The 27,267-nt window shown below is 37.4% G+C and overlaps 2 protein-coding genes across 14 annotated transcripts in view; one reads left to right on the top strand and one right to left on the bottom strand.

Annotated features, from left to right (window-relative positions):
- ANKRD42 (ankyrin repeat domain 42) overlaps positions 1–27,267 on the top strand; it is a 179,320-nt gene that overhangs the window by 41,037 nt on the left and 111,016 nt on the right. The window contains exons 11-12 of one of the 5 annotated variants that reach the window (XM_070272150.1): positions 2,107–2,189; positions 10,904–12,291. In XM_070272150.1, the coding sequence (XP_070128251.1) occupies positions 2,107–2,189; positions 10,904–10,907 (87 nt within the window). In that variant the 3' untranslated portion in view covers positions 10,908–12,291. Of the gene's footprint in view, positions 1–2,106; positions 2,248–4,106; positions 12,292–27,267 lie in introns of those variants that run through there. The other 4 variants (NM_001433542.1, XM_070272149.1, XM_070272148.1 and 1 more) reach the window with 4 other exon arrangements.
- CCDC90B (coiled-coil domain containing 90B) lies at positions 7,362–25,747 on the bottom strand. 9 transcript variants are annotated; one of them, XM_023644155.2, is made up of 9 exons: positions 25,246–25,742; positions 19,518–19,637; positions 17,921–18,024; positions 15,120–15,221; positions 14,197–14,238; positions 14,029–14,100; positions 13,879–13,932; positions 12,401–12,515; positions 7,362–7,589 (listed from the first exon to the last, which is right to left on the bottom strand). In XM_023644155.2, exons 1-9 carry the CDS (start codon positions 25,343–25,345, stop codon positions 7,564–7,566), a joined length of 735 nt encoding a protein of 244 aa, XP_023499923.1. In that variant the 5' UTR covers positions 25,346–25,742; the 3' UTR covers positions 7,362–7,563. The 9 variants fall into 9 exon arrangements, with proteins under 9 accessions (XP_023499923.1, XP_023499924.1, XP_070128247.1 ...); XM_023644156.2 differs by lacking the exon at positions 7,362–7,589 and adding an exon at positions 7,678–8,201 and having other exon boundaries at positions 25,614–25,747; XM_070272146.1 differs by lacking the exon at positions 7,362–7,589 and adding an exon at positions 7,678–8,201 and having other exon boundaries at positions 19,598–19,637; positions 25,614–25,747.

Here is a 27,267-nt window from a genome sequence, read left to right as displayed (position 1 = left end):
AGAAACTGTATGGGGGAGTACTGTATGATTCCAAGCAGTCCAAAAATAGGTAAAGTAAATCAAGACAGTAGTGCCCAGAAGGAGGCAAATGGAGGCTTCCGGGATACAAGCAATGTTCGATTTCTCGATCTCTGTTGTGGTCACGTTGGGTGTGTTCACTTTTTAAAAATTCATCAGGCTGTACATTTTTTTCTTTGTGCTCTTTGGTATGTATACTTAAATAAAAATGTTAAGAAATTTAAACTAGATTGGAACTATAATTTCAGCAGAGAACTATAACTTCAGCAGAGAACTCCAAAACCTGACTCATTTAGGAAGTCATTGGTCTAAAGCTTTGGGCCATGCTTGCTAATCAAGAATGGCCAAACTGGAACTGGTAATATTCCATGACTACTTCCTTGTTGAACCTACGCTTGTTTTCTGCCTGCAAGAGTATGGATCTGGATTGAACTTTGATATGATCTCTGCTGGGTTTCTCTCTGTCCTCTGACCTTCTAGTCCATGAACCTGTAATGGTCCTTGGAACAATTCGAGGGCTTAAGTGAGCTTATCCAAGACGAATGTTTAGTCTAGGGAAGATCTAGAAGTTTGTGATATCTCTCTTTTTCTTTCTCTCTCTCTCTGTCTCTCTCTTCGGTTATATTGTTTTGATACTCTATTAAGAAGAGTCTGTTCTACTAATCAAGAAGGTGGGATTTATCTCCTTTTATTTTCATATGCTTCCCAGAACTCAGATTGCACGAAATTTTTCAAAAACAAGAATTCCATATACCCAAGCAGTAATTTGTAGATATATAACCTCTGTCAACAGTTTTATGTGTAGTATTATTAATCTCTTCAACAAACCTATAAATTCTTTCAGAATAAAAAATACTGATTTATATTTAAAATATATACATTTTCGCATATGAGTTAATTTTTTTTTATAGTACTAGACTGTATTTACTCTTAGAATTGCTTTTGATGCCTAAATACCATGATTCATATATTCAATATCTCAGTATTATAGTTCTCTTTTCCTGAGTTTTGGAGCAAACACATGTTAGGGGAGAAATATGTTTTTGGCTATAATTTATGATGAGAAAATGAGTAATCTTGGTGAAGAGCATTCCCCAATTGCAGAAACTTCTGGAATTTGAAAGTTTAGAACTTTCATAGAACACCTACTGGAGGCCTGTTGAGTACCAAGCACATATTTTCTTTTAAACAGTTGTACAGTAAGACTTGGTTTGATAGAATGAGTTACGTATTTGGTGTTAGTAGAGGCTTTGGTATTTAACCATTATTTCTGGAGTATTTGGGATAATGGCAGCTTACTGGAAGTAACATGTTCACACACTAAAATATGAGTTAAGCTGACTGACCTCATTAGCAGAGGTGTGGGTAGGAAAACCCTGGGGAATGCTAACTCCAGCCGTAGGCCCTCTCCATGGACATATGCCTTGTGCTATTCTTGGAGCCCCTGCCTTCAGATCTGTCTTGGCTAACTGGGTGCAGGGCAGTTTTGAGTGGAAGAATTATTCAAAGATGATTAACATCTAGTGAGCATCCACTGTGTTTCTAGCCCTCTCTTCCTCCTTCCCATAGCATTTATTAAGTGAATCTTCTGTGCCACAATGGATGAGAAATATTCAGAAACAGTAGGTGGTAGGGTAAAGTGGAAAATGAGAGAAGAGCAGTAGAGGGATGTTGTGTGAACACAGAGGAGGGAACAGAGGAGCCAGGAAATGTGATTTCTAGCACTCTCAGGCTTGCAAAGAATCCAGAGGATGACATACTAACACTTTGTGCATTTTATTTAGCAATATGTATGAAACGTTAGTCTAAGAGAGAAGCAGAAATAAGATGTTCTCTTTTGGAGGTGTCTTAAGTAGAGATAGTACTGGATGGTTTCTCACAGTGCCTTCCCGTCTTCTGAGTCAGTACAGTATTATATACTGGCACTTCAGATTTAAGAACTTATTTACACAAAAAACCCTGAAAGATATTTAGTCTAGAGTTGACAAAATTAGTATGGTTAAATTTTTTCTTTTGGAACAGATAATGTAGAAAATGAAAACGTGTCTAGGATAGAAATCTTATTTCACCCTCTTTTCCTTTGTATAGGAAGATGACTCTTCTTGTGAGTCAAGCAAAGAGAAGAGGCGAATGAAGAAAAAGATGTCTTCCGGGGGAGTTTTTGTGAGAAGGTACTAATCAGTGAAATAACTAAATAAACCTGCTTGATTTTTCTCTTTTATTTTTAAATTGATATAAATGTAAATCTATATAAACTCTTCTCAGAATTATTCTGATATGCTATTACTCCAATTTTGAAGGCAGAAATATGTTACATAACACCAAAGGGATTGTTAACATTATATGACTCAGTTGTACTCCTCCTCCCAATATACTTTTGATATATTTGTGTAGGCAAGTCAAGACTCTAGATTTATGAGTAATTAATTTTAAAAATATTCACATAAACTTTAAAATACAATATGTTACAGTCTAGTAATCAAAAGAAATCAAGTTCTACATATTAAAATTATTAAAAATTCTCTTATGGCTTTATAAGAGAATTATAATGTTTCTTTTACTTTCTAGAGAATACTACTACTAGTATAGATTTTTAAAAATTTTTTAACTTTTCAAATGACTTGACTTTTAAAGAGCATCTGGATTTGGGAGACAATGCAACCTAAGACCAGTAAGTTTTAGAAAAGGACACTTTCACAGTAACAACCCAATATCTCACTCCAGAAAGTTTTACAAAAAAATGAAAATCAGTGCCTGTAAAAGGAAAAGAAAAAACATAATGTGTGTTTGCTAAGAATATCCATGTAAATAATCTGCTTTAGAATTCAATCATTGTTCTGTCTTCCGAGCTTTATAAGAAAGGAATATAGAGACGAGGTAGATTGGACAGGATAAAAAGCACATGGCTTTATTATTCTTTCTTCCTATTTTTCCCCCTTGACTTTGCTGACCAAAAAACAACCATGGCATTTTATTTCAGTTCTGACTTCAATTCCTTCGCTTTTCCTACCCCGTGCCCCTCCTCCTTGACCTGGCAAAGATTTGTGACTCTCTTGGGGCGGTTGTCTAGATCCTGCCTCCCTCTGAAGATCTGATTGCTAGCTTTTGGCTTCACTGGCAGCAGCCTTCTTGCTATACCACAGACTGCCCATCCTCTAGGCTCTGGCATTTGCCTTACATGGATGCTGAAGGCCATTTTGACCTAGTATTATCAGGACCAGTTTGCTGTAAGCGCGTTTGATTGCTAAGACCAGTTCAGGCTGGTCAAGGGTCTGTAAGCAAGTGTTAAAAAATGGCTTACCCATCCTTTTGATAACCTTTATAGTCTTTATTGTTAGTTTCCCAAATCCAACATTTCCCTCACCTTCTGGGACTACACATGGCCTTACTTTTTCCTTCTAGCCTGGTGACCTTAAAGTTAATCTTAACCCTGGAAATAGTTCGTTGTACTTGCTTCAGTTTTCTAAGGCCACATCTCTAGTCTCTGTACCAGTGACGTAGGAAATACCAGAAGAGTGTTGTAATAGAAGCATGCACCCTTGTGGCAGAGGTTCGCTAGTTGTCCCCAAATATCTGTTCTTCCCTTTTCCCATAGTATTAGGATTTACCTGGGCTTATGGCTGCTCAGGCTAAGGACTTACTTCCCAGTCTCCTTTGCAGCTAAGATACCAAGTTGTGGCCAATAGAGTGTGAGCAAAAATGGTGTGTATAACGTTATGGTCAAGCTCCTAAAGGGAAAGGGCTTGCCCACCTCTTGCCCCTTTCTTTTTCTGGAATGTGGATGTGGTGGTGAGTCATTGGGCCTTGTGAATGAGGGCAACACCAATAGAGCACTAAGATAAGGAGCCTAGGCCCTGACCCCATGGAGCTGACATACCAGCCCTGGAATGCTTACACTTGGACTGTCAGAGAGAAATAAACTTCTATATTATTTCAGCCACTATTATTTCAGATTTTATTATAACAGCTAAATCTAAATTGTAATATAACCCCCAAATAATGTATATTTAATTACATCACATATATGTATTATTGTCATGTTATATGTAGTGTCTTCCAACACTAACAACCAATTCTCATTTTTCTAGATACCAACTGGGTGTTCAACAATTCACTTCTGACCCTAACTACCCAGGGTTAGTGTCTGACTCCACAGGTTAAGGGCTCAGTCTTACAAAACTGCCCCCACTTCAGACACCATTCACAAGTTCCAGGTTGTCACTGGTATTTCTGATTGGTCAACTGTGTATTTGGAGGTTCCTAAACCCCCTCCTCAAGTTCAGTAATTCACTGGAATGACTCACAGAACTCAAGAAAATACTTTACTTACTATTACCAGTTGATTACAAAGAATACATCTCAGGAAGAGATGCATAGGGCAAGGTGTGGGATGAGAGGTGCATGGAGTTTCCATGCCTTCTCTGGGTGTGCCACCCTCCTAGCACCTCTTTGTGTTTACCGGGTTGGCCATTGGTGACTGAACTCAACCTGCAGGTCCTCTCTTTCCCTCGCCCCTCCATGGAAGAAGTGGGAGTTGGGGCAATCATGCCTTGGTCTCTCTGGCAACCAGTCCCCATTCTGAAGCTATGTAGGAGCTCTCAGCCACCAGTCATCTCAGCATACAAAAGACATTCATCAAACTCCAGAGATTCCAAGGCTTTTAGGACTGTGCCAGGAAACAAAAGAAGCTCCTAGTCATCCCTATCACTCAGGAAATTACAAGAGTTTTAGGAGTTCTGTGCCAGGAACTGGGGACAAAGACCAAGTATGTATTTCTTATGCCACATTATGTTAATGAAATACAGAAATAGAAGTGAAGATGTTAAAAAGAGATAGAAGTAGAAATTCTACGTTTTTTCCCATGCCTCAGTAGATTGTTTGTTCATCTCTTGAAGTAGAGGACTCAACTTGGAGATTATTAGGGTGTTGAGTAAGAGCATGAGATTTGGAGTTAAAGTCTGTGTGACTTACCTGCTGTGTGACCTTGGCACGTTACTTCACTTAGCCTGTTTCCCCAGCTGTAAAATGAGGATAATGCCACCTGCCTAAGAGGACTGCTGTGAAAAATAGTGAGTTGATATATATTTTTAGCATCTTCACTGCTGTATAGTCAATAGTAGGTATTCTACAAAATGACAATCACTAATTTCAGTGGTGGTGACCATGGCCTTTCCACTGCCTCATTTTTCTCTTTATGTTAAAAATATTTAAAACTTTGAAACTTAAGGTGTTACATATCTAAATTCTTAAAGATTGACAAAAGGGGCAATATAAGCCTTGAATTGTTTTTCAGATATGGTGAAGGGTTTTTACTGACTCTTGACTAGTCCTTATATAATCTTGCCTCATCTACATTTTCACCAAGTAGTATGAATGGGCAAGTTAGGATCTAGTCTATGGCCGTAACCAAGGTGAAGGTAGCTAATCCTCTTCGAGTCTTTTTACCTCCTACAGAAAACGCCCAAAAGGTTTCGTGTTCTCAGAAACTCAGTATAAATGAAATGTTCTCAGCACACTCGTAATAAAACATTGAAAATATTTAAAAGTTTGGATTAAGGTCAATCTATTCATATCATTTATTCCACAGGCATTTAACAAGTACCTCATATATGCCTAGAGGCCTTCTGGGAACTCACAGTTTAGTATAGGAAACAGACATACATATATAACTGTACAACAATAGCTGTTTTATAGTAGGGTACAAGTTCTGGAAGAGGTGTAGTTTTGAGGCACACGGAAACACAATCCTCTCATCTTTTTTCATTTCAGATATTTCCATCCCCTAAACAAAATCTATCTAAACTTCAAAATTACCACCAAAATGAAGTCTCCATGGAAAAGATATAGGATCTAGAAGTAATGGGAATAGGGTACCGTGCGTATAATACTTCTATTCTTCCATTATTGGATGCAAAGCACTTCACAAGATCTTTTTTATCAATAATGGCTATGAACTGGGAGTATGCATCTTTATTTGTTGAGGTTTGAGGAGATTCAATAAGTGCCACCCCTCCTTCCCATCAGGGTTGTGAACCTAATTGAAATGAAGGCTTAAATAGTACCTTTGTTTGCTGATAAAACTGGTATTGAAGAATATGGTTTATATCTTTGGTCCAGTAAGTTTCCTATCACTGAAACCCAGAATTGGACAGACTTATTCACTCTGTCCCAAGCATCACTGTACTGGCAGGCCTCACCCTGCAGGGGCTGAGCCTGATCCCGGAAGCAGAAGAGAATGAATGTTCTCTGTAGACAGGCTGGTCCCAAACAGGAGTGGGGAGGAAGTGGCTGGGCTACTTGGGCCTTGTTTCTCCTTTCACTTCACTTCACTTGGGGCAATGTGGATGAGGGGAGGAAGAGTGGTGACAATAATGTTATACTATTAGAACTTCCTTCACATGGAGGAAAGAAGTGTTCCCTCTCAGTATTTTAGCATATTTTAAATTGTAACAAGCCAATAACTTACTTATTTGCGTACTGTCCATCTTCTCCACTAAGGTTGTCAGTTCTATGAGAACCATCATGTTCACCTCTGTGCACGTGGGGACTAGCATGTTGTCTGGCACTTCGCGTGTATTCTTATTTATTGAGTGAACAAATGCACTGTAGAGTTTGTTACAATGGGAACTTTTGGTTCTTATTTATTTTCCAATAAAAATTTATCTATGATGTGGCAAGAGGATTCTGAGATAGACATAAATCAGAATGTAACAGGATAATATTAAAATAGAGTTTTGTTTTGAAAACAACTCAGCAGTTAGATCTTTGAAGAAAATTTAGTTGGAAAGCCTCCTGATTCTCACTCACTGGACCATGTGGGCCTGTCTTTTGACTGCTCTATACTTCAGATTCCCTCTTTATAACTAAATAAATCACAGGGTTATTTTGAATAACTAATGGATTATCAAACTTTTAAAGCTATTGCCAAGGCCTTATGAAATCTTTTGAAATGTTTAGCACTTTCTGGCCTTGGCTTCTTGATCTGGATAAAACTGAAAGTCTGAGATGAAAATATTTTGTATTTTTCTTGAAATTACGGCTAGACTATTAATAGATACTATTATATAAGAAAGAAATATAGTAGACCCAATAACAAGAAAACAAAAGTATGATTTCCTGATAGTTTTCTTGAGAGTAGGGGTTATATTAATAGACATCTGTGAAATTTAAGTAAATCATAAAAAAGCTTTATGTAATAAATTTAAGATGGGTTCCTAAGAAGCAGGGATAAACTGGTTTTTGTGAATCAAAAAATTTAAAAATATATGTAATAATCAGAGCTCAAGATTTAGCAACTCTACAGATTTCATACTAAGTGTTGTACACTTGCACTAGGGCACACATTTTTTTTTTTTTTAAGATTTTTATTTTTTTCCTTTTTCTCCCCAAAGCCCCCCAGTACATAGCTGTATATTCTTCGTTGTGGGTCCTTCTAGTTGTGGCATGTGGGACGCTGCCTCAGCGTGGTTTGATGAGCAGTGCCATGTCCGCGCCCAGGATTCGAACCAACGAAACACTGGGCCGCCTGCAGCAGAGCGCGCGAACTTAACCACTCGGCCACGGGGCCAGCCCTAGGGCACACATTTTTAAGAATCTGTTCATTACAAAAAATTATCAATCTCCAGCTATATGTTAAGTCACTTTTAAAATCCAGACGGCTTTGTTATAATATTTTATTTTCTATGAAAAGGTAATTGCGCAGTAGTTATCAGGAAAGATAAATACAGTAACAAGTCTGTAGGCTTTGAAATAGTTTTCAAATTTGTTGCAGATACAAAAGAAATCATATATGATTTACACAGTTGTTCAAGCAAACACAAGAAACTTTGGTTCGGCTTCTATGAACTATCAAAAGGATAAAGACAAAAGGCCCTTCTATCTCAAATTTATCAGGGTTTGAATGGCAGCTTTTCAACATAATCAAGACACATATAAAAAACAAAGACAAAATACACCCTTCCTATTCTAAAACATTTCTTTTTAGTCCATGTGTCCTTTGAATAATTTTGTTGTATTAAGTTTCTGCTGCAACTTTCAACGTTCAAAGTAAATCTGTCCTGGCGTAGTGTTCTAAGAAGTCAACAGCAGCAGCAGGCTGAGCACAATATAGTAGTTTCACTTTCACTGCTTTTTCCAGAGTCTATAAAATCCCAGTGCTATTGCCAGGCAAGTAAACACTGAGGCTGTGAAAAGAAGACAGCACGTCACAGGTTATGCATTTCTATTGTTTTACAGAGATGAACAGAATAATGTCATCTTCAATTTAAATGAAGAACAAAAAACAAAGGAAATCTACCAATTTTCTCTTAGGTTTTTCATTCCCTAGAAAATTAAGCTAAAGAAGGCAGGATTAATACCAATTCTTCTTAAAAGCTTCCTATATTTTAAACCAGAATAAGGATGACAATAATTTTAAAATGTAGATTATATGTCAGAATCTATAAACTGTTTAAAGTCATTTTTATAACAATAACTACTTTAAATAATTATGAAGTCTAATTTCAGATCTTGTAAGTGAAAAACTATCTTTCTTACCTATATTAAAAATATATAAAATTTTAATTGCCTTTTCAGTATATTTAAAAATAATTTCTCTCATAACTATTAAAAATTTATAAATAAAAATGAAATTTTAATGAAAATCTGTAAAAACCAGAAAAGGCAGAAAAAGCATCAGGCTTTTTTTTTTTTTTAAAGATTTTATTTTTTCCTTTTTCTCCCCAAAGCCCCCCGGTACATAGTTGTGTATTCTTCGTTGTGGGTTCTTCTAGTTGTGGCATGTGGGACGCTGCCTCAGCGTGGTTTGATGAGCAGTGCCATGTCCGCGCCCAGGATTCGAACTAACGAAACACTGGGCCGCCTGCAGCGAAGCGTGCGAACTTAACCACTCGGCCACGGGGCCAGCCCCAGCATCAGGCTTTTTTAACGGTTAATATACCACCGGCTCTTTGTTACATCATTCTGGACAGAAAACCTTCTGTTCTCCTCCAGAAGCTGAATCTAGGTGAAGCTTTTAGGGACTTCCTAGTTTCTAGTTTGTTTAAATAACCATGACTTTTAAAATACAGAATCTGAGACGAAGGGCAAACTTCTATGACTAAAGACACAAGAAATAGCCTTTCATAGTAAAGCTATCCTAATTTTAATGTATAAATTTAATTATACATTATCCCATTTGATCCCATTAATTACTGAAACTTGGCTAATGACAAGATCATTTCCTTAATTTTAAGAAATGGGATTAGGTCTTTCTAAGACAGACAGGGAAGCTGGACATTTGAGGAGAAAGAATAACACTTCAAGAGTTTCTTGCCATGTTGCCACTGGTCAATTACACATTCTCCCATTTGATCCTGCTACTGTTTTCCATGTTCCAGGCAGTGTGCTGAGCAATTACATACATTACCTTATTTAACTATAATTAAAACCCTATGAGGTTAGTGATATTATTTCCATTGTATAGACAAGGCAATAAACCCAAAGTTACACTGCTAGCAAGTGGTGGAACCAGGACTCATCACTATGTGGACCTGACTCCAAACTTGTTTTTAAAAAACCCATTCTGTTATCCTTATTTATCCCTTGTCACCTGAAGGACTCAATCTAATTTGTCATTGTTTGAGCCATATAGTGCTACCTACATGGTTACATTCTTTGCTAACCCAAATACTTGATAAATTAAGTCAGACTAACAAATGAACGCTTATTTATTGTGAGGAAGGAGGTATTTGATTTCTTTATTAGAATACACCACACAATGGTTACTGCATTTAAATGTCTCTCTCATTTCTGCTGTCAACTGTTACTTCTCATTGCTGTCATTGTACTATCCCAAATTGATTTCAAATTTGTTTATCTTCTATGGTCTGTCTAGGATGCATCCTACATGTACATAAAATGCTCATGTGAGCATGTGCCTGGTACATCTTAAGTATTCTGTAAGTGGTTTATTATTACTCATCTGCCCAGAATAGAATCTGCCACATTTACCTTAGAAATTAAATGGAAACTGCCATTATCTTATAGTTCTTGCCTCCTTGGCAACAGTCATTTGGGTTAAAATGAATTGCAACTAAGGAAAGGGGTGAAACTGGAATGATATGAGTCTGGGAGCTACTGGTGGCCATGTGTCCAACCCATGGAGGAAGCTGGTATAAGAAAATGAGGCAGATATTCAGAGGCAGGATATGCAGTAAATTCTGATTCCAGTTATCCCTGGGGTCAAGCTCTATCTCTGTCCTTTCATAATTCAGTAAGTAAGCCAATAAATTCCCTTTTACGCCTAAGCTAGTTCAAGTTGGATGTATGATACCTGAAACAGAGCCTTGACTGATACATGCTGGGAAACCAAATAACAAAAATGATTAAGATTTACAATTTTATAAGGATTTCTTCTCTAAGGAAATGCAAGATCTTTAATGCTGGGGCTTTATTACTATTTTTTCCACTTTTTTTCCTATGCTTATGACTCAATTCAATATGCGAATCTCTTACTGGGGACATCTCAGGTATTCTAGGACCCAGTGGATCCACTCATGACATTTAACTTGCCCTCTACTGAGTGTGGGATTCGGATTTCCTAACAGGCTTACCAGTAATAGCAGCAGTAAGCATATGTTTGGAGAAGGATAAGGAAGGAGAAAGAAAATGCCTTCAGAACTGTTGGTTGCAAACGCTCAGTGAAAAAAGGAAAGGAAGATAACTTAAGAAAGGTATTTTTCTAAACAATGACTTGCTGATTTCTTTTGCCACTGCCGTTAAGTCTATTAGAGTGAGTTAGCCTTGTATATATCCACTTCTGAATGTCAGCTTTCTGGAGACCATCACCATCTTCAAACTGAGGGTAAAAAGGATTGTCTTTTTAACTAAGATATTGATTCTTTAGGTAAATACTCTTAGAGGAAGCTGAGTGGAATCTGAAGCTCTTCCCAACCTGGGTTGCTTTGAGATCTATTTTGAAAGTGAGAACGAACTGGGCTGTTTCAAAATTTCCCCTGAGCATTACCGTTGAACTGAAGATCTCCAGTTCCAGAGACTTTGCTAGAATAGGGGTTTTCAAAACTTCTTTTAGCCTTAGAACCCTTTCTTCAAGTGAATCTTTAGCAGAAGTGCAATATTTTAAAAAGACAGATGCTGAGCCATTCAAGTTGAAGAGAGGAAGGGGGTATGCATCAGCTGAGGGCTGGGAATTCCATCTTCATTCCAACTGCCATCTCAACATAATTAGTGGCTGCCCAGGAAACCACCGATGGTATATATCAGCACTTTTATTTTGGACAATTTGATGATACAAAAATTTTTAAATGTGCGTATCTTTTTGACCCAAAAGTTTAGATGTGCATAGCAATTTATTTTACAGAAATACTAGCACAAAGGCACAAAGATATGTGTATGTGTATGTTTACTCAAACACAAACATATATATGGCTATTTTGTGCAACAATGTTTTTAATAATGAAAAATTGGGAGCAGAATATCTGTTAATAGAGGTCTGGATAAATTATGGGATTTTCATAGAATAGAATACTATGCTTTCTAGTAAAAAGATGTCTATATATGTATTGATATGGAAAGATATTCAAGACATTTGGTTAAATTTTAAAAAGCTGTAGTCTGTATAGTATGATCTAGTTATTATTTTAAAAATCTATAATGTTTATATACAGAAGAAAAAGCCTAGAAAGATATATACTACTAATAGTAAATGCCTATGGGTATGGAATGGAAGGTTATCCCTTTTACTATATTGCTTTTGAATTATATGAACAATTTATAATGAAAACTTATTACTTTTTATAAAAAGAAAGAAAAAAGAAAAGTACTACTGGACTAGGGCATTCTTCTAACTCCCTGAGGCCCTGGAATTGGTCAGGTCACATGGTACTTGAGGAGTTCAGTATGTGACAAATAATCTAATTTTGGGGAAGTATCTGTGCTCAATCAATTGTATTCAAGGTAGGAGGTAAATTTTTCTCCTTTGCTTGATATGATTTATAATGACCTATATCTATTTTACTTATCTTTCTCTATAAGTCCACTGAAGTCCTTATGGAAAAGCACAGCAATAAAAATAAAATGTTCATTTTTTTCATTGTGCAATACCCAGTTTATCTTTGCATCATTTTGTACTTGTGTTTAAATATTTTGTTGGTATCCATATGCTTTTCCTATTAGTAAGTTGCAGAGTTGCCTATTAAACTTATATCCTAAATGTATTCAACTTACATTCTTCAAGCACTGCAGGGGACTAAGCAATAAAGGAAGCCTGTTCTAGCTCCTCTGTCTTTTCTTCTGTGCTGGCCATGGTTACCTTGGGAGGTAGGAGCTAACAGGTCTGAAAATCAAATGACAAGAATTCCTTTTCTGACAAACCCAGCCTTACCTGCCAGATAACGAATTGTCTCAAGCTTGTTAGACTCCATCAGCGTTTTTAAAGAAGCAATTTCACTATCAATTTTATTACTGGTCTCTGAAATAATACTGTTGGTTTTGGTATCCTGTAGTAAATAAGAATATATAAGACAATTAAATTTTGTTTCTATGTGTTACGGACAAAAATATTTACATTGGAAATCCTCACTTATGGGCTTACTGTTTATTACTTTTGTCTTAATTAGGGAAACATAGTAAAAGCCCAGTGATATAAAAAAGTAACATTACATGAACATCACAAACTGAGAAAAAATATTTCTTCTACTCTGATACTTGGAGATCATTTCTTAGGATTATCACATTCTGGGCACTGTCTACTAAGGCCTCATAATAAGATATTTGAGACCTAAATATCTAAGAGGATAAACCAAGAAGAAAACATTTTAGTCACAGAACTATCACTTCATGTGTATAAAGTCCTTAGTTAAATTTTAAATATATTTTGCCAAAGAAAAAACCCAACCAGGTTTATAATATGAATTGGCACCAATATTAAAGGAAAAGGCAGAAATGCTTGTTGGGTAACACTGAATGCTATGTATATAGGGGCTACGAGGTAAGAAGAGAGAGAAGATGGTACGTAGAGCTCAGAAATTCGCTGTGAGAGAATTTGTTGATTTCCTTACTTATCTCCTTTATCTGGCCAAGAAGTAAGAGAATACGATGCTTGGAAGGATAAATGGGACCTTCCCTTCTATTAAGTTATAAGAAAGAAAGAGTAATGTCTCTTCTGTTAGAACGTAGACCAAGTGGCTTTTACTTTTAAGAAAAGGACTAGGCTGAGTCATAAAGCTGCATTTTACTCAAGCCACAGAGATTAGTGATTACAATTTAGTATTACTGAAAAGGTAAATAGTAGTTATGAGTATGGGGTTTAGAATCCGGGTTCATATCCTGGCTCTACCACTTATTAGCTGTGTGACCTTAACCTCCCTGTGCCTCATTTTCCAAATTGGTTAAATGGGAATAAGAGTGCCTACCTCACAGAGGCTGATATGAGGATTAAATAAATTAATAGACAGCAGTTAAGAAAGTAAAACAGGATCTGACATATAGTAAGGACTCAATAAATCTTTACTATTATTAAAAAAATTTTAAGATAATGATTTAATTGAACCTAAGTACTCAAATACTAATTGTGAATCCTATCTTTTACAAAATGGTTCTCTTCTATGTAAAAATAATTTAGTTAAAAATAATAAGCATGTTACCTGGAAAGCTTGATTCTGACTCAGAGGTCACAGCTCAGGTACTACCATCCACCTGGTGGCAACTTCCCCCAAAGTGCTGGTTAACTATCATAGCTATCAGGTAATCATGGATTCCAGAGGGCTAGCTTTTTAAAGTCCAAACTTTTAAAATGATACACAAGTTACACAAGGCTCTCTCAGAGCTGTACAAAAGAGAAATTTTTACATACTAGCTTACTTTTTTGGTAAATTCTGTGGTTGCTTCCATAAGTTTCTTTTCTTGATCTGTAAACTAAAGGATATGATGTATCAGGAGGTTAAAAAAAAAAGACTAAAAGGAATTAAAAAGGAATAAATAACTAATAGAGTATATTTAAAAGCACATTACCATATCTGTTACTCTGCTCCTTTCTAGGTTGATGTCCAGTTTATTATCTGCTCTGATTCGACTTGTTTCATTCTTTAAAGAAAACAAAAATATTAAAATGATCTTGTAATGAATATTTGTTCTGAAATTAATAAAATATTTTGAAGTGGAAAAAAAAGTTTCACTTACTATCAGTTGCTGCTTAACTTGTTCTAATTCAATTTTCATTTTCTAGGTATAAGAAAGATGACATGCAATTAACATTAAACCAAAAGCCCATATTATGATTTATTCAAAAAATCTGAAACTGGATTAGCAAAAGTTGGACAATCTATGGATTTCTAATACAGAATTTAATTAAAAATAAAAACAAAAAAAGAACTGTAGTTCATATTCAGAAAATTCTTAAGAACAAAACATTAGAAAACATTTAAGTTTTTTTCTATTTATTTTTTTTTTAAAGATTTTATTTTTTGTTTTTCTCCCAAAGCCCCCCGGTACACAGTTGTGTATCTTTAGTTGTGGGTCCTCCTAGTTGTGGCATGTGGGATGCCTCCTCAGCATGGCCCGATGAGTGGTGCCATGTCTGCGCCCAGGACTCAAACTAGCGAAACCCTGGGTCGCCGCAGCAGAGTGTGCAAACTTAACCACTCGGCCACGGGGCTGGCTCCATGTTTTAGTATTCTACTTTTAAAAATTGATATTCTAAATTAAAAAATATCTAAGCTAGTGGATAACAAAGTTCCAAGTGAATCACAGAAACATGTTTTTCTAAGTGACAAAAATTAGTACAGAATCAAATAAAATGGAAAATGCCATATTACTTTCAGCTGAGAACATTATACTGAGTTATACTAGAAATTTTATATAATATACACAGCTCAAAGATTTTTCCTTTTATGTGACTTTTATATGTATAAGATACAACTCTTATTCTTTAGTATGCAAGAAACTATGGTTTATACATAGAAAAATTGGGTATGGTTAAACATAGTATATTTTTATCTAAAAACTTAATAATCACATAAAATTGTTATTTGGTCCTATTATTCACCAAGTAGGATACTGGTGAGATCAGTTATTTTATTAGTATTAAATTAAACTTGTATCACCTCATTCTCTGCTCTCAGATTTGCAAATTCACTTTTCTCTAGGATGACCATGTCTTTCCTGATGGAGTCCAAATGAGCCATTAGCTGTTGTACTGTTATTTCCTAGAAAGCAAAATTAAAGTAACCTAGTGATTTACACAATGCCATCCCTTTACACAGAATTGTTTTCATGATACTTAAAAGAATTTGTGATCATGCCACGAGGTATAATGTTGCTTGGCTAAGTAAAAAAACAAAAAACGTATGAAACCTATATAACTGAAATATCAAAATGAAAAGGAACAGGAGATTCAAGGAAGAAAAAGTATTTTCCAGTGAAGAGAAATAACTGTTCAGGTCTTTCTATTGAAAGAATCCCAATAAAATGCTTATTTAACCTCTAAGAGTTCCTCAACAAATAATGTTTGTTTTTTTTTAATACCCACGTGGAAAGGGTTTTGTTATCTTTTATTCCTTTGATTTTGAGGGATTTTCTACCATCAGAAAATTCTAGGGTACCAGATACGACTCAGAAGTCAGGTAGTTAAACAAAATAGAAGTGTTAAATAATTACCCTGTGTCAGCCTAACATAATTAGTTTTGTTTAAATTCCTGGGCATCTTTCCTATATTTGGCACTGCAAAGAACATGTGAAAGCAAAGGTGGCCCCTATCGGACAGATTGGTAAGCTTTTGCTTTGCTAGGGAGGGACATTTTTGTAGAAATGATTTAAGGCAGCCATATAAAGAAAATATAACTTTTACCACTCAACTTCTTAAAAGTAGGTGGCTTGTTGACTCATTTATCCCTCATCACCAGAAGAGACAGCAGATGAGGGTGTAACCTTGAAAACGATCCCCTACGACTAAAACTAAGGGTTTATAACAAAACAAAAAATGCTGAAACAAAACAATATCATTAGTGGAACTCCCATTTTTTGTCACAATTTGAGGCCAGGGGTGCATTGTTGGGGTTATAGTCCTCTGCTAACTGAGAGGGGTGAGAATATTTCAAAACCGACTTGACTTTTATAAAACAGAGGCTGTAACAGTTCTAGATGCATGACCAAGATTTCATTAAGATTTCATTATACTACTCAGAACTGTGCCCAATTTAAAACTTAAGAATTGCTTATTTCTGGAATTTTCCATGTAATATTTTCAGACTGTGGTTGACCACAGATAACAAACTGCAGAAAGTGAAACCGTGGATAAGGGGGGGACCACTGTAATTCAAATTATAAGTGAATTCAGAATATAACTGATTTCTCAGATTGAGCAGACTTGACTTAGTATGGCACTTTCTTTAGTGATCAAGTACAAAGCTTGCTTGCCTGTTGGCCCTGTGCCTCAGCCCCATCTTTCATGACATCTTTTTGCCTTATTCTATCCCAGAGGTGGGGTCAGCAATTGGATTAGGTTTAATGATGGAATGGGATTTTAATTTCACACACCAGTCATAACCAAAAGTTTAGTAGTAATGGTCCTACATCAAATCCTACATTTTGAATGTAGGAATGAAGGGTCCTGGCAGCATAAAAATTCCTCAAATCACAGTTTTGCTTCACTGATTATATTATAGGTAAACTTAAAAAATCTGATTTAAGGGGCTGGCTTGGTGGCGTAGTGGTTAAATTCATGAGCGCTCCACTTCAGTGGCCTGGGTTTGCAGGTTTGGATCCCTGGTGTGGACCTATCACCATTTGTTAAGCCACACTGTTTTAGGATAGCTTAGAGGTTTGGGGGAATTAATTATATAATTGGCTTTTTCTTTAGTGGATTTAGTAGTCTGCTATGAGCCTGAATAAATTAAGCTAAAATAAAGCACACAAATTTAAAGGTAAGTTAAATCTAGGGGTTGAATGCTTTTAATTGTAATTAATTGGAGTTTAGTAAAAATCTTTAAAAGCTTTTGATCCTTCATGACCTGTAAACTAATGAAAAATTTTATGCAAGAGCTTCTAATTTTATGTAAGAAAGAAATCCTACTTTCTCTCTGCTCTGAAATATTTATCTGAGGAAGGAATCCTAAATTTGAAAAGTTTAATTTAAAAAATATAACCATGGGTCGAAGACAGGTACTTAAACACAGTGAATTAATTCACGATTGACAGACTATGAATTATTCCACAGTTAAGCTCATTTAGCTTATTCTTTTATATAAAATCATTGCTTTTTGTCCATAGCACCACAATGACAATTCCTGCAAATTGCTCAACCTCTCTGATCCTCTCTTCATGGCAAGATCTAATAATTCCACCTACTTTTTTCAAGGTTGTTAGAGGGATTAAATAATATATGAGACGTCCCCACCACTGTGCCTCTCATGTCTTAAGTTCTTAGTAAATGGCATTATTTGACTTTAAGGATTTGTGTATCCAGTCAAATTAAAGCATATTAGCCACTGATTTATGAAGTTCTTTCCAGCTTTCTAAGTTTGTGAAAACTAACCAGAAGATACACATGACTGCAGTAAAATGTTTTTATTTTATTATACAGAAAGGTTAGCTCTTCTACTGTGGTGGATCTTCTATGGGGAAAAAGTTGTTTCACTAACAATCTACCACCGTCTCATGATTCAAATAACATTATCTCATGCAATACAAGATCTGACAACATTTCATTCTCTGTGTTACCATAATTTTACTGTGACTATTCTAACTCCTCAATCTCTCTAGATATTGACTTTACCAAAGGGTTTTGTTTTTAGAGAGAATAAGGAAGACGTAGGTGTGTTTGGGAGGTGGGTGGGTAGACAGAGATGCAGTTATGGAAAAGATTGTCTAATTAAACTGTCAGAAGTGATAAAAATGAAAATATTACCTGTTGAGCTTGAGTGACCATCTCCTTATAGATAGTATCCAGGCTGACGTTTGATAAAGTGGTCAATAATGATACAATTGTTTCTGCTTGTGCTTTGTTAAATCCTGTAGGCGGCAAATAGGTATTTATATTTTTTAAAAAAGTGAACATATTTATCAGGATAGACAGCTAGAATAACTTTCCACGTCATTTAAATTGTTATACTCTTTGAAAAAAATGGTCACAATTAAAATTTTGACAGATTATGCTAAATTACTCTCTAAAAGCACTCTACAATTTTAATTCCCACTGATCCATTTCCCCACATCTACATCAATACTGGATATTACTAGTGTTTTTTAGTCTTTTTTTAAAATATATAATTGGCATAAAAACTGGTATTACAATTGTTATTTTAATTTATACTTAAAATTTGCATTTCTTTTGTCAAGCATCTTTATATATATTTATTGGTGATATATATTTATTTTTCTGTGAGCTGTTTGTTTATAGCCTTTGTCCATTTTTCTAAAATAGCTGAACTTTTTCTTATTGATCCATATGAACACTGTATATTAAAGCAATAGGCTCATTGTCGTATGTGTTTGTAACATTTTTAACTTTATAGATATCCTTTGACATACAGGTTTAAATATTTCTGTAGTCACATCTGTAAGTCTTTACTTTCATTGCTTTTGAGTTTTGTATCTTGCTTCGTTACTCTAAAAGTCTAAAAATATTCTATATTCTAGTATTTTTGTAGTTTTTATTTTATTTTTTACATTTTGCTTTTAGTTAATCTGGAATTTATTTTTCAGTACGGGGATCTAATATATTTTTTCCAATGGCTAGTCATTTGTCCTATCTCATTTATTAAATAGTCCTTCCTTTCCCTAATTTGTAATGTCTTCTTTATTGCTTGCTAAATCCATAGATATATATAATGATTATATATATATATATATTTTTTAAAGATTGGCACCTGAGCTAACATCTGTTGCCCATCTTTTTTTCTTCTTCTTCTTCTCCCCAAAGCCCAGTACATAGTTGTATATTCTAGTTGTGAGTGCCTCTGGCTGTGCTATGTGGGATGCTGCATCTGCAAGGCCTGATGAGGGGTGCCATGTCTGCACCCAGGATCTGAACCAGTGAAATCCTGGGCTGCCAAAGCAGAGTGCGCAAACTTAACCACTTGGCCCCGGGGCCGGCCCCTATAAATATGTTTTGAATGCCATTCTATTTGGTATCTGGAAATTTTTGCCGCTTGTTCTTTGATTTTTCTTTTTTGCTATTCTTAAACATTGTCCTTGTACTTCCACACGGACTTCAGTATCAGCCTAGAAACTCTAGTTTTTTTTTCTTTTTTACATAATTGAAATAATTCTGCATATCTAATTTTATATAATGCTTTCCTCACTTAACATACCATGAGCATTTTTCATATCAGTAAATATTCTTCAAGCAATACCATTTTTATGAATGTGAAATATTCCACCGGATGAATAGTACTTATATTTAAATAGTGACTTTTGTTCATAATAGTCATATTGTCTTGACTAGGTAATTTATTATGAGTGCTGTTAATTTTCTTCTTTCAAGAGGTACCCATGTTTCTCACCATGAGTTTCCAAGTCCTGAACCAATGCATGGGTATCAAAAGTTAATTTCCTTTGTTCTAAAGGAGTTATGTCCACTCGCCTCATATCATATCCTTCCTTGGTTGTGGTGGTTAAAAAATCTGAAAAAGAGAAGACAATTTTTTTTCTTGTAGTAACTAACAGAAGTATTACACTTTAGCTTTTAAAGCATTTCCCCCCATCTTTTTATAATACAGTTCCAACTTTCCTACTTAGGGAATTCTGTATCTTAAGCAAGATTTATTGACTCCTCTGAGCCCCTGACTTAATCTGAAAAGTCTCTAACATATTGAATGCAAACATTCAATAAATGTTTCATTTCCTTCTTTTAGTATTCAGAAATATTTTATTTGCTGAGTCAGTCTAAAATCATAAAATACTATGCACCAAAAGGTTGGCCATCACTGCCACATCTCTCATTACTGGTGAGCAGAAACTGCCTAACTCTCCTTGGGCTCAGAAGTCTTTCACAGAGCTACAAATATTTTCTACATCTATATCCTCATCTAAAGCAGCTTTCTGTACTCCTTCTCTCTTACATATCCACAGTTTATTTCCTACATAGTTCTCAGTTCTAATCTGAAATTATCTTGTTTGTTTACTGTTTGTCTCTCTGAACCAGAATGTACGTCCAGGAGGCATTGACTGTGTTCTTCATTATTGTATCTTTAGCACCTAGAACAGTGCTTGACAGATAGTTGGGTCACAATATTTTACTGTTGAATCAATCGATGAATTTTATTTTAAATCCTGGAGTATTTACCAGTGTCATCATGAAAGCCCTAGGAAAGATTTCTAATTTTTGAACTAAATGTCCTGTTTCAATAAGTTCCCAATTTTTAACCTAGACACAGTAAGCTCCTTTTCCATATACTGCTGATGAATTTTATTAAAAGGCATTCTCTTTTAGGGAGAACTTTGCCCATATATAACTTCATTACTATTATTACATATTAAGCAAAATAACTGCTAATTAGCATAACTACTAATCGAACACAAGGTAATATACTAGATACTTTATATACTACCGAATCAAGGTGGTATTATCCACATTTTTAGATACAATAATCAAGCCTAGGAAAGGTAAAGGGTTTTGCCTAAGATCACAGAGTCACTGGCAAATCAGGATTCAGACTTAGATTCTTCTGACTCGAAAGCTCATGCTCTTTCTGTCATCCCATGCTCTCTCTCTTATTCATCCTAACCACTTAAGATATCTAGGTACTTAAAAGACACAGTTCTAACCTCAGGTATTACTTTTCTGCCAGTATAGTTTAGGGCAAATGTGATTCCTTCCCAAAAATCTTTCCAGCCAACAAACATTTGAGTGCCAGGCACTGTGTTAGGCACAGGGGATGATGAGCAAAACCAGATCTAAGTGATGTCTTCATTGACTTTATACACTAGTAGGTAGGCAACAAGTGTTTAAAAAAAAAAATCTAAACATAAACTCTAAATTCAAAAAAATAAAAGAGTAATGTCCAGTCTTTTAGATTAATTCATTCAAATAGATGAATTCTGTTTAACCAAAGATAAGAGGAAGCAGGTGTAAAGGATCAATTTTGAACACACACACACACACACACACACACACACACACACACACACACACATTAGTACAGTGGTCAGCAATCTTTTTGGCTTTGAGTGCCATCTATAAGGGTTAAGCAATGTGCCTTTGTGTGTCAATATTAGACCTAAGGACAGGGAGAAAAAGAAAAATTAGAGGAAAAGGAGTGGCAGATTTCAATAATAGTTCCAATAACAATTGCATTAGGAATAATTATTCGTACGCTTAGTTGCCTACCTTGAAGTTCAGTCGTTTTTTTCTTGGTGAGGAAGACTGGCCCTGAGCTAACGTCTTTTGCCAATCTTTGTCTTTTTGCTTGAAGACTGACCCTGAGCTAACATCTTTGCCAGTCTTCCTCTGCTTTATATGTGGGACACTGCCACAGCATGGCTTGATGAGCAGTGTAGTCTGTGCTTAGGATGTGAACCTGCAAACCCCAGGTTGACAAAACAGAGCATGCGAACTTAACCACCACGCCACCAGGCCAGCCCCAGAAGTTCAATCTTTTATTTGGGGTTTAGGGGAAAAAAAATCAGTAATAATATTTATATAATGTTTTACTGTTTTCACACCTATTAGTTATTATCCTTAAAATTCTCACGTTATGGATGAGGAAAACTAAGGCTCAGAGGAGCTCAGTAATTTGAGATCTTATGGTGTCGGAGCTAGGCAGATGAGTAAACAGTTCCTCTGACTTCATTTGAATGCATTCCACAAAGAGAAGCTTCCTACTGAATTTGGGATAGAGACAGAATACCTTAACACTGCCAGCAAATCTTTGCAGGGGGCAGCTCCAGTCTCCTGTCACATCGTGCTCTCTGGCCTTTTGCTCTTGGGCCTTTTAATTCCACAGACATGCCATGTGCCTTCCCATGGTCCCTTGCCCAGCCCCTGCTCAGAAAGCTCTCCTTTTCTTTTCCTGCTCACATTTATCCTTTAGAGTTCAGTCTGAATGTCTCCTCCTCCGGAAAGCCTGCCCAGACTCCTTTAGGTTAGGTCTTTCTTGTTAGGGGCTCCCACAGTATTCTCTATTTTTTGGCCATACCTCACACAATATACACACTTATGTGACCGATAACTGTTTAACTTCCCCATGAGGCTAGAGGTTGGGTCATGAAGTACAACCTGCAGGCCACCAGCACCTGTTTTTCTAAACTGCTTTACTGCAGCACAGCCATGCTTATTCATGTATGTATTATCTGTGGCTGTTTCATGCTACCATGGCAGAGTAGTTGCAAGTCACCATATGGCCTACAAAGCCTAAAATATTCACTTTATGGCTCTTTGCTGACCACTCCATTAGACTATAAAGTCCTTGTGAGCAGGGGCCGTATCTGCTCTTGCTTGCCACTGGATTACCAAAGCCTAATGCAATTCTAGGTGTTACGTGGATATTTGCTGAATGAAAGGCACTGTGCTAGGCATTATGGGTACAATGATGAAAAAGGCTGTGGTTTTTTATGACATATCATCAAGATATATCCATGAGGGAATACAGAGGAGGGACATTTGGCCCTTGTTGAGAATAAAGAATCAAGAATGGCTGTTTGGAAATGATGCTAGGGTTATAGTAAATCTTCAAGGGGAGTAATCCAGGCAAGAGGAACTGAATGAGCAAAATTCACCAAGGCATGGGCTGGGCTGCCTTTGCTGTTCCCACCTTGGGCTCTATTTACTATGGGGATGAGGAGGGCTGAGAATACAGACGGATATGTGCAACATTTATTCTTGATATGTGCTCAAATATTCATGCAATCTTTTGTTCAGTCCTCACAATCCTAAGAGGTAGGTGTTGACACCCTCCCTCGCAGTAGGACTTTGGGGAGCACTGTTCTTTGGCGGCAGTAAAGAAGTGGAAAAGCCATCTGATATGTGTAGTAGGGTGTCATGAGCACCTGAACTGATAAGCATTGCTTAAGAATAAGTCTTTGCAGGCACATTAATAGTGGAGGAGATGAAGTAACTAGAATCAGTGTTTCCAGCTTAGAGTGGAGTAACAGGCTTTAATATCTTAAAAGTTCCCAGAACTTACACAATTGTACAAATCCCCAAACCTTTCCTTTCATTGTTACTTCTTTTGATTCTTTCATACCTATCTTGTGGTTTTCACAGTGAGAAGCAAACTCACAGTTTAAAGACTTAACTAGCATCACAAGTTTTAAGTTGTATATCTTGGATTGGAACTCTGCCCTACCTTGCACCAAGCCGTCTTTCTACCAGCAAAGGCCAGATTTTACCTTTTTTTTTTGGTTGAGGAAGATTGTTGCTGTGCTAACATCTGGGCCAGTCTTCCTCTATCTTGTATGTGGGACACCACCACAGCATGGCTTGATGAGCGGTGTGTAGGTCTGCACCTGGGATCCGCAAGGTGAATGTGGACTGCTGAAGTGGAGCATGCAAACTTACACCACCACTACGCCACCACACCAGCCTCCAGATTTGACTTTTGACAAAACATGTAAAATGGTGTCTCATTACATCTAAGCTGCAAGTTTTATATTAGTTTACTGATAACTTTGGAGCTGCAACACTTCAGTGACATGGCTGGTCATTAATATATATTTCTATATGCTGGTCTTTGCCTTGCTAGTTGCATCGGAATTACCAGGATTAATAAATTAAATAATAAACTAATGAAGAGATCCCTGGGCTCCAGTTTTGGAGACTGAGTCAGCAGTTCTGGGGTAGAGCCTAAGAATCTCTATTTTTAAAACACCTCCAGTGCTTCTGATGTTCTGCTAAGTTTGGGAAGTAACTAGGAATCCACTACTATCGGTCATAAAACTTAGACAAATCCTATCACCTTCCTGTGCTTTCTCTTCATCTTTAAAAAGGGAATTGGACTAGATGGTAACTAAGATCCTTCCATGGGTCAGAGGTCAAGGTTTTCAAATTCCTTGATTACTGACATTATTAGGCAAGTTTAAACTACTTGTACACAGTAAACATTCAATAAATATTTGTTTAGTGATAAGAGACACAAATCAAGTGAAAGGGACCACTTAAGGTTTCTCCAAGAGCACTCAGATTCAAGTCGGGTAACTCAACAACTATGTTGAAACATTACTGTTTACTTACAGGGATGTATTTTCCAGTCTGATATGTACTTCAAAGTTCATTCTCTAAAAATGTTTAATACTGTGTTTTCATTTGATTATGTAAACAAAGTGTAACCCTAAAAGTTTACAAAGATAGGATTGAGATTGGGGTACTTTCTCAGGGTTCAAAAAATGCTACCTTCTTTTATGTAAAATCCATCATAATGTGTACGTATGCATGCTAAACACCCAAGTATACATCCTAAGACCTTGTGAAGGATCCTGGCAGCTCAACAGTTACAGATGGGGGATCGACTACTGCACTCGCTGGGTGAGTAAAATGAAACAACGAGCAAAACAGCACAAAGTACAGCGGGTAGTGGGCGGCTCAGCTCCCCGGCACTGGGGATTTAAGAAGGTGAACACAGCATGTGAAGGTTAGGATGAAGTGCCTACTCTGTGGCCAACCTTAAAGAGTTGAAAAACTGGGGAAAAAAGATTCGGGAAACATCTCTCAGAATAAAGTCAGATGTTGTTCAGGACAGACTGCTAACAGGGGCGCCAGCTAGTCCAACACTCGTGGGTTCCGGCATTCACGTTTGCCTTTTGTTTTTGAATGGCTCCTACGTGACTGCAGAACACTGAAAATTCCAGCGCAAATACAGCGGGCCTGACCTAAAACGAACGCTGTCGTTTACCCAAAGCCTGGGCTCGAGGCCGCACCTAACTAGGCCACGAACGAAATCAGGGCTCCCCAAACACAGGTTACCTTACTACGGTGCTCTGACCGAGCTGCGCGGCGGGATTATCAGCCTCGTTTGACAGTAAAAAGAAACCGAGGGTTCAGAAAGAAGCCAGGCGGGAACTCCAGGCCTTTCAGAGGCTCGCTCTCACAAGAGGAAGGCGGTCCTCTTCCCAGGCCTCGCCCTGCCCGCCCCAATCCAACCGGGCGAGAGCCGGCAGCAGGGTCGCCGGCACCAGGCAGGGGCTGGGGAGGAGGGGGTGGCACCCTTGCCTCCCGCTCGGCTGAGCAGGCGCGAGCCACGGCCGTCGCCTCCCTAGACAACACTCAGGCATCGGTGGCACGGTGTCTTTTCTCACCTCTCCGCAGGGCCGGCGAGAAACGCCCGCGGGGGTTTGAAACCCGGCGGCCCACGCTGCCTTCAGAACCCAGGAGCCGCCAAACCCAGCGACTCCACATCTCCTCAGCTTTCGGGTTGGGGGCAGGCGGCGAGAGGTTGGATGAATCACGCGCAGGCTTTCGGGCAAGGTAGTCCTGGCACCGCGAGAACGCTGGGAAATGTAGTTTGCGGTCTGTAGCACGCGACCCTCCCAGGGCAGGCTCGACCCGCGTTCTCGAAAAGCTGGGCCTCTACACAGAGGGACCTACAGTTCACTAGCATGGTTCAGAGCGGCTCCGCTTCTCCCACCGCCCCTTCCCAACCCGTGCACGCCGTTACCGCCCTTACAAAGCGGGATCTTGTCCGAGAACCTTCCAGCGCCCGTTTCCTGACAGTGAGATACACGTCAACAGCAGAGTCGCCCAGAGTACCCAGCGGCCATTACGCGCTTGCATGGGTAGGAAACGGCGGGGGGATGGGGGGGGGGGGCGGGTCACATCTAGCCGCACAGGAACCTGGGATCTGAAGTCCTCGGCCGCTGAGATTCTTGGGCCTCGCGAAGACACCTTCTGGGAATTGTAGTCCAGCGAGCCCCTCGTTCTCGCTGCTTCATATCCTGCTGCTTCGCCCTCTGGTGTACACGAGAAGGAACTCTAGTTGGTTTAGTCCCTTCAAGGAAACAGTTCTTCCGTTTCTCGGGTGGACTTGATTTTCGCCGCTTATCCTTCTCAGACCTCAGTTACTCCAGACTTTGCTCCGCCGTGATGAAATGCTGAAAATAACAACACACGGTAGTTATGCGGTTCAAATGTGCTAATATGTTCTTTGTAAGTTCTAAAGTGGTATACAGTAGTTAGGTTTTAGTGGCTTAATTATTCCCACAAGGATGTAAACAGTTACTATTGGATTTTTCTACATATTTCTTTTCCAAGCTTTGTGAGCAACAATCACCATCCTAAGCACTGAGGCACATGAAAAGAACAACGCTTGATTCCTGCCAGCAAGGGCCTTAACAGACAATTTATGGAGAGGAAATATATATGGCTATTAAAAAGTTAAAAAAAAAACAACCCAGTTTAATCTCATCAGTTAAAAAAGAAAGCAAAGCATAAAGATATACCATTTTTACTTATTAAAGATTAAAAAAAATTGTTAATACTAGCAAATATACAACTAGACAGGGCTACTCACACTGCTGGCAGGAATGTAAGTTGGTACAACGTATTTGGAAAGCAATTCAATAAGGTATATGAAACTCTAAAAAGTGAATAGCCCAAGTTTCGCTTCTAAGTCTCTATCTTAAGAAAAATAATCACATATGTAGCTAAGACTTTAAAATATTATAACCCTTGCAATGGTATTTATAGTAGTGAGAAATTGGAAATAATCTAAATATTCAAAGTGATTCAGCAACTTGAAGAAATGTCCCAAATTGGAATATTATGTTATCATTAAATATTTTAAAAAAAATCTTAGTGACAGGAAAATTATTAATTTATATATATATATATATCTCCAATATGATTATAATTCTGTTGAATGATATCTGTGCTCTGGAAGAGATCACAGCCTACTGAAAGATACAGACCAGTAAGTGGGACCACAATATTTTTACTTACCTTAAATTAAATAATGATTATTTAAAAAAAAAAGATTAGAGGCTGGCACTATGGTGTGGAGGTTAAGTTTGTGCGTGCTGCTTTGACAGCCTGGGGTTTGTGGGTTCAGATCCCCAGAGCTGAGGGCCAAGCTTCCTCACTAAAAAAACCAGAAAAAAAGCATACCTCTTTATATATTAATATGTATTGGTTATTTTTATATCATTGTAAATCTATCTCTGTAATACAAATACACAGTGTTGACTAGTCACGTGACCAAAGCTGGGCCAATCATATTCTCTTCTGTGGAACTGGCAATTGGAGTCCGGGATTCTTAATTATTTTCTGAAGCTGGCTGGAACTACAGCAAGTGAATTTGGGAGCTGGGACAGCCATATTCTGCC

The sequence above is a fragment of the Equus caballus genome, chromosome 7, assembly GCF_041296265.1.
Source record: "Equus caballus isolate H_3958 breed thoroughbred chromosome 7, TB-T2T, whole genome shotgun sequence".
Classification (NCBI taxonomy): domain Eukaryota; kingdom Metazoa; phylum Chordata; class Mammalia; order Perissodactyla; family Equidae; genus Equus; species Equus caballus.
This window is presented reverse-complemented; position numbering and strand designations above follow the sequence as displayed.

Excerpts from the sequence above, each read along its gene's own strand:
- CCDC90B (NM_001434476.1), bottom strand. The coding sequence starts at position 25,345 with ATGTGGAGTCGCTGGGTTTGGCGGCTCCTGGGTTCTGAAGGCAGCGTG. Across the intron at positions 14,101-14,196 it reads AAGTTAAGCAGCAACTGATA|AATGAAACAAGTCGAATCAG; the intron begins GTAAGTGAAACT and ends TTTTCTTTAAAG. Across the intron at positions 8,202-12,400 it reads GACAATTCGTTATCTGGCAG|CCTCAGTGTTTACTTGCCTG; the intron begins GTAAGGCTGGGT and ends TTCTTTTCACAG.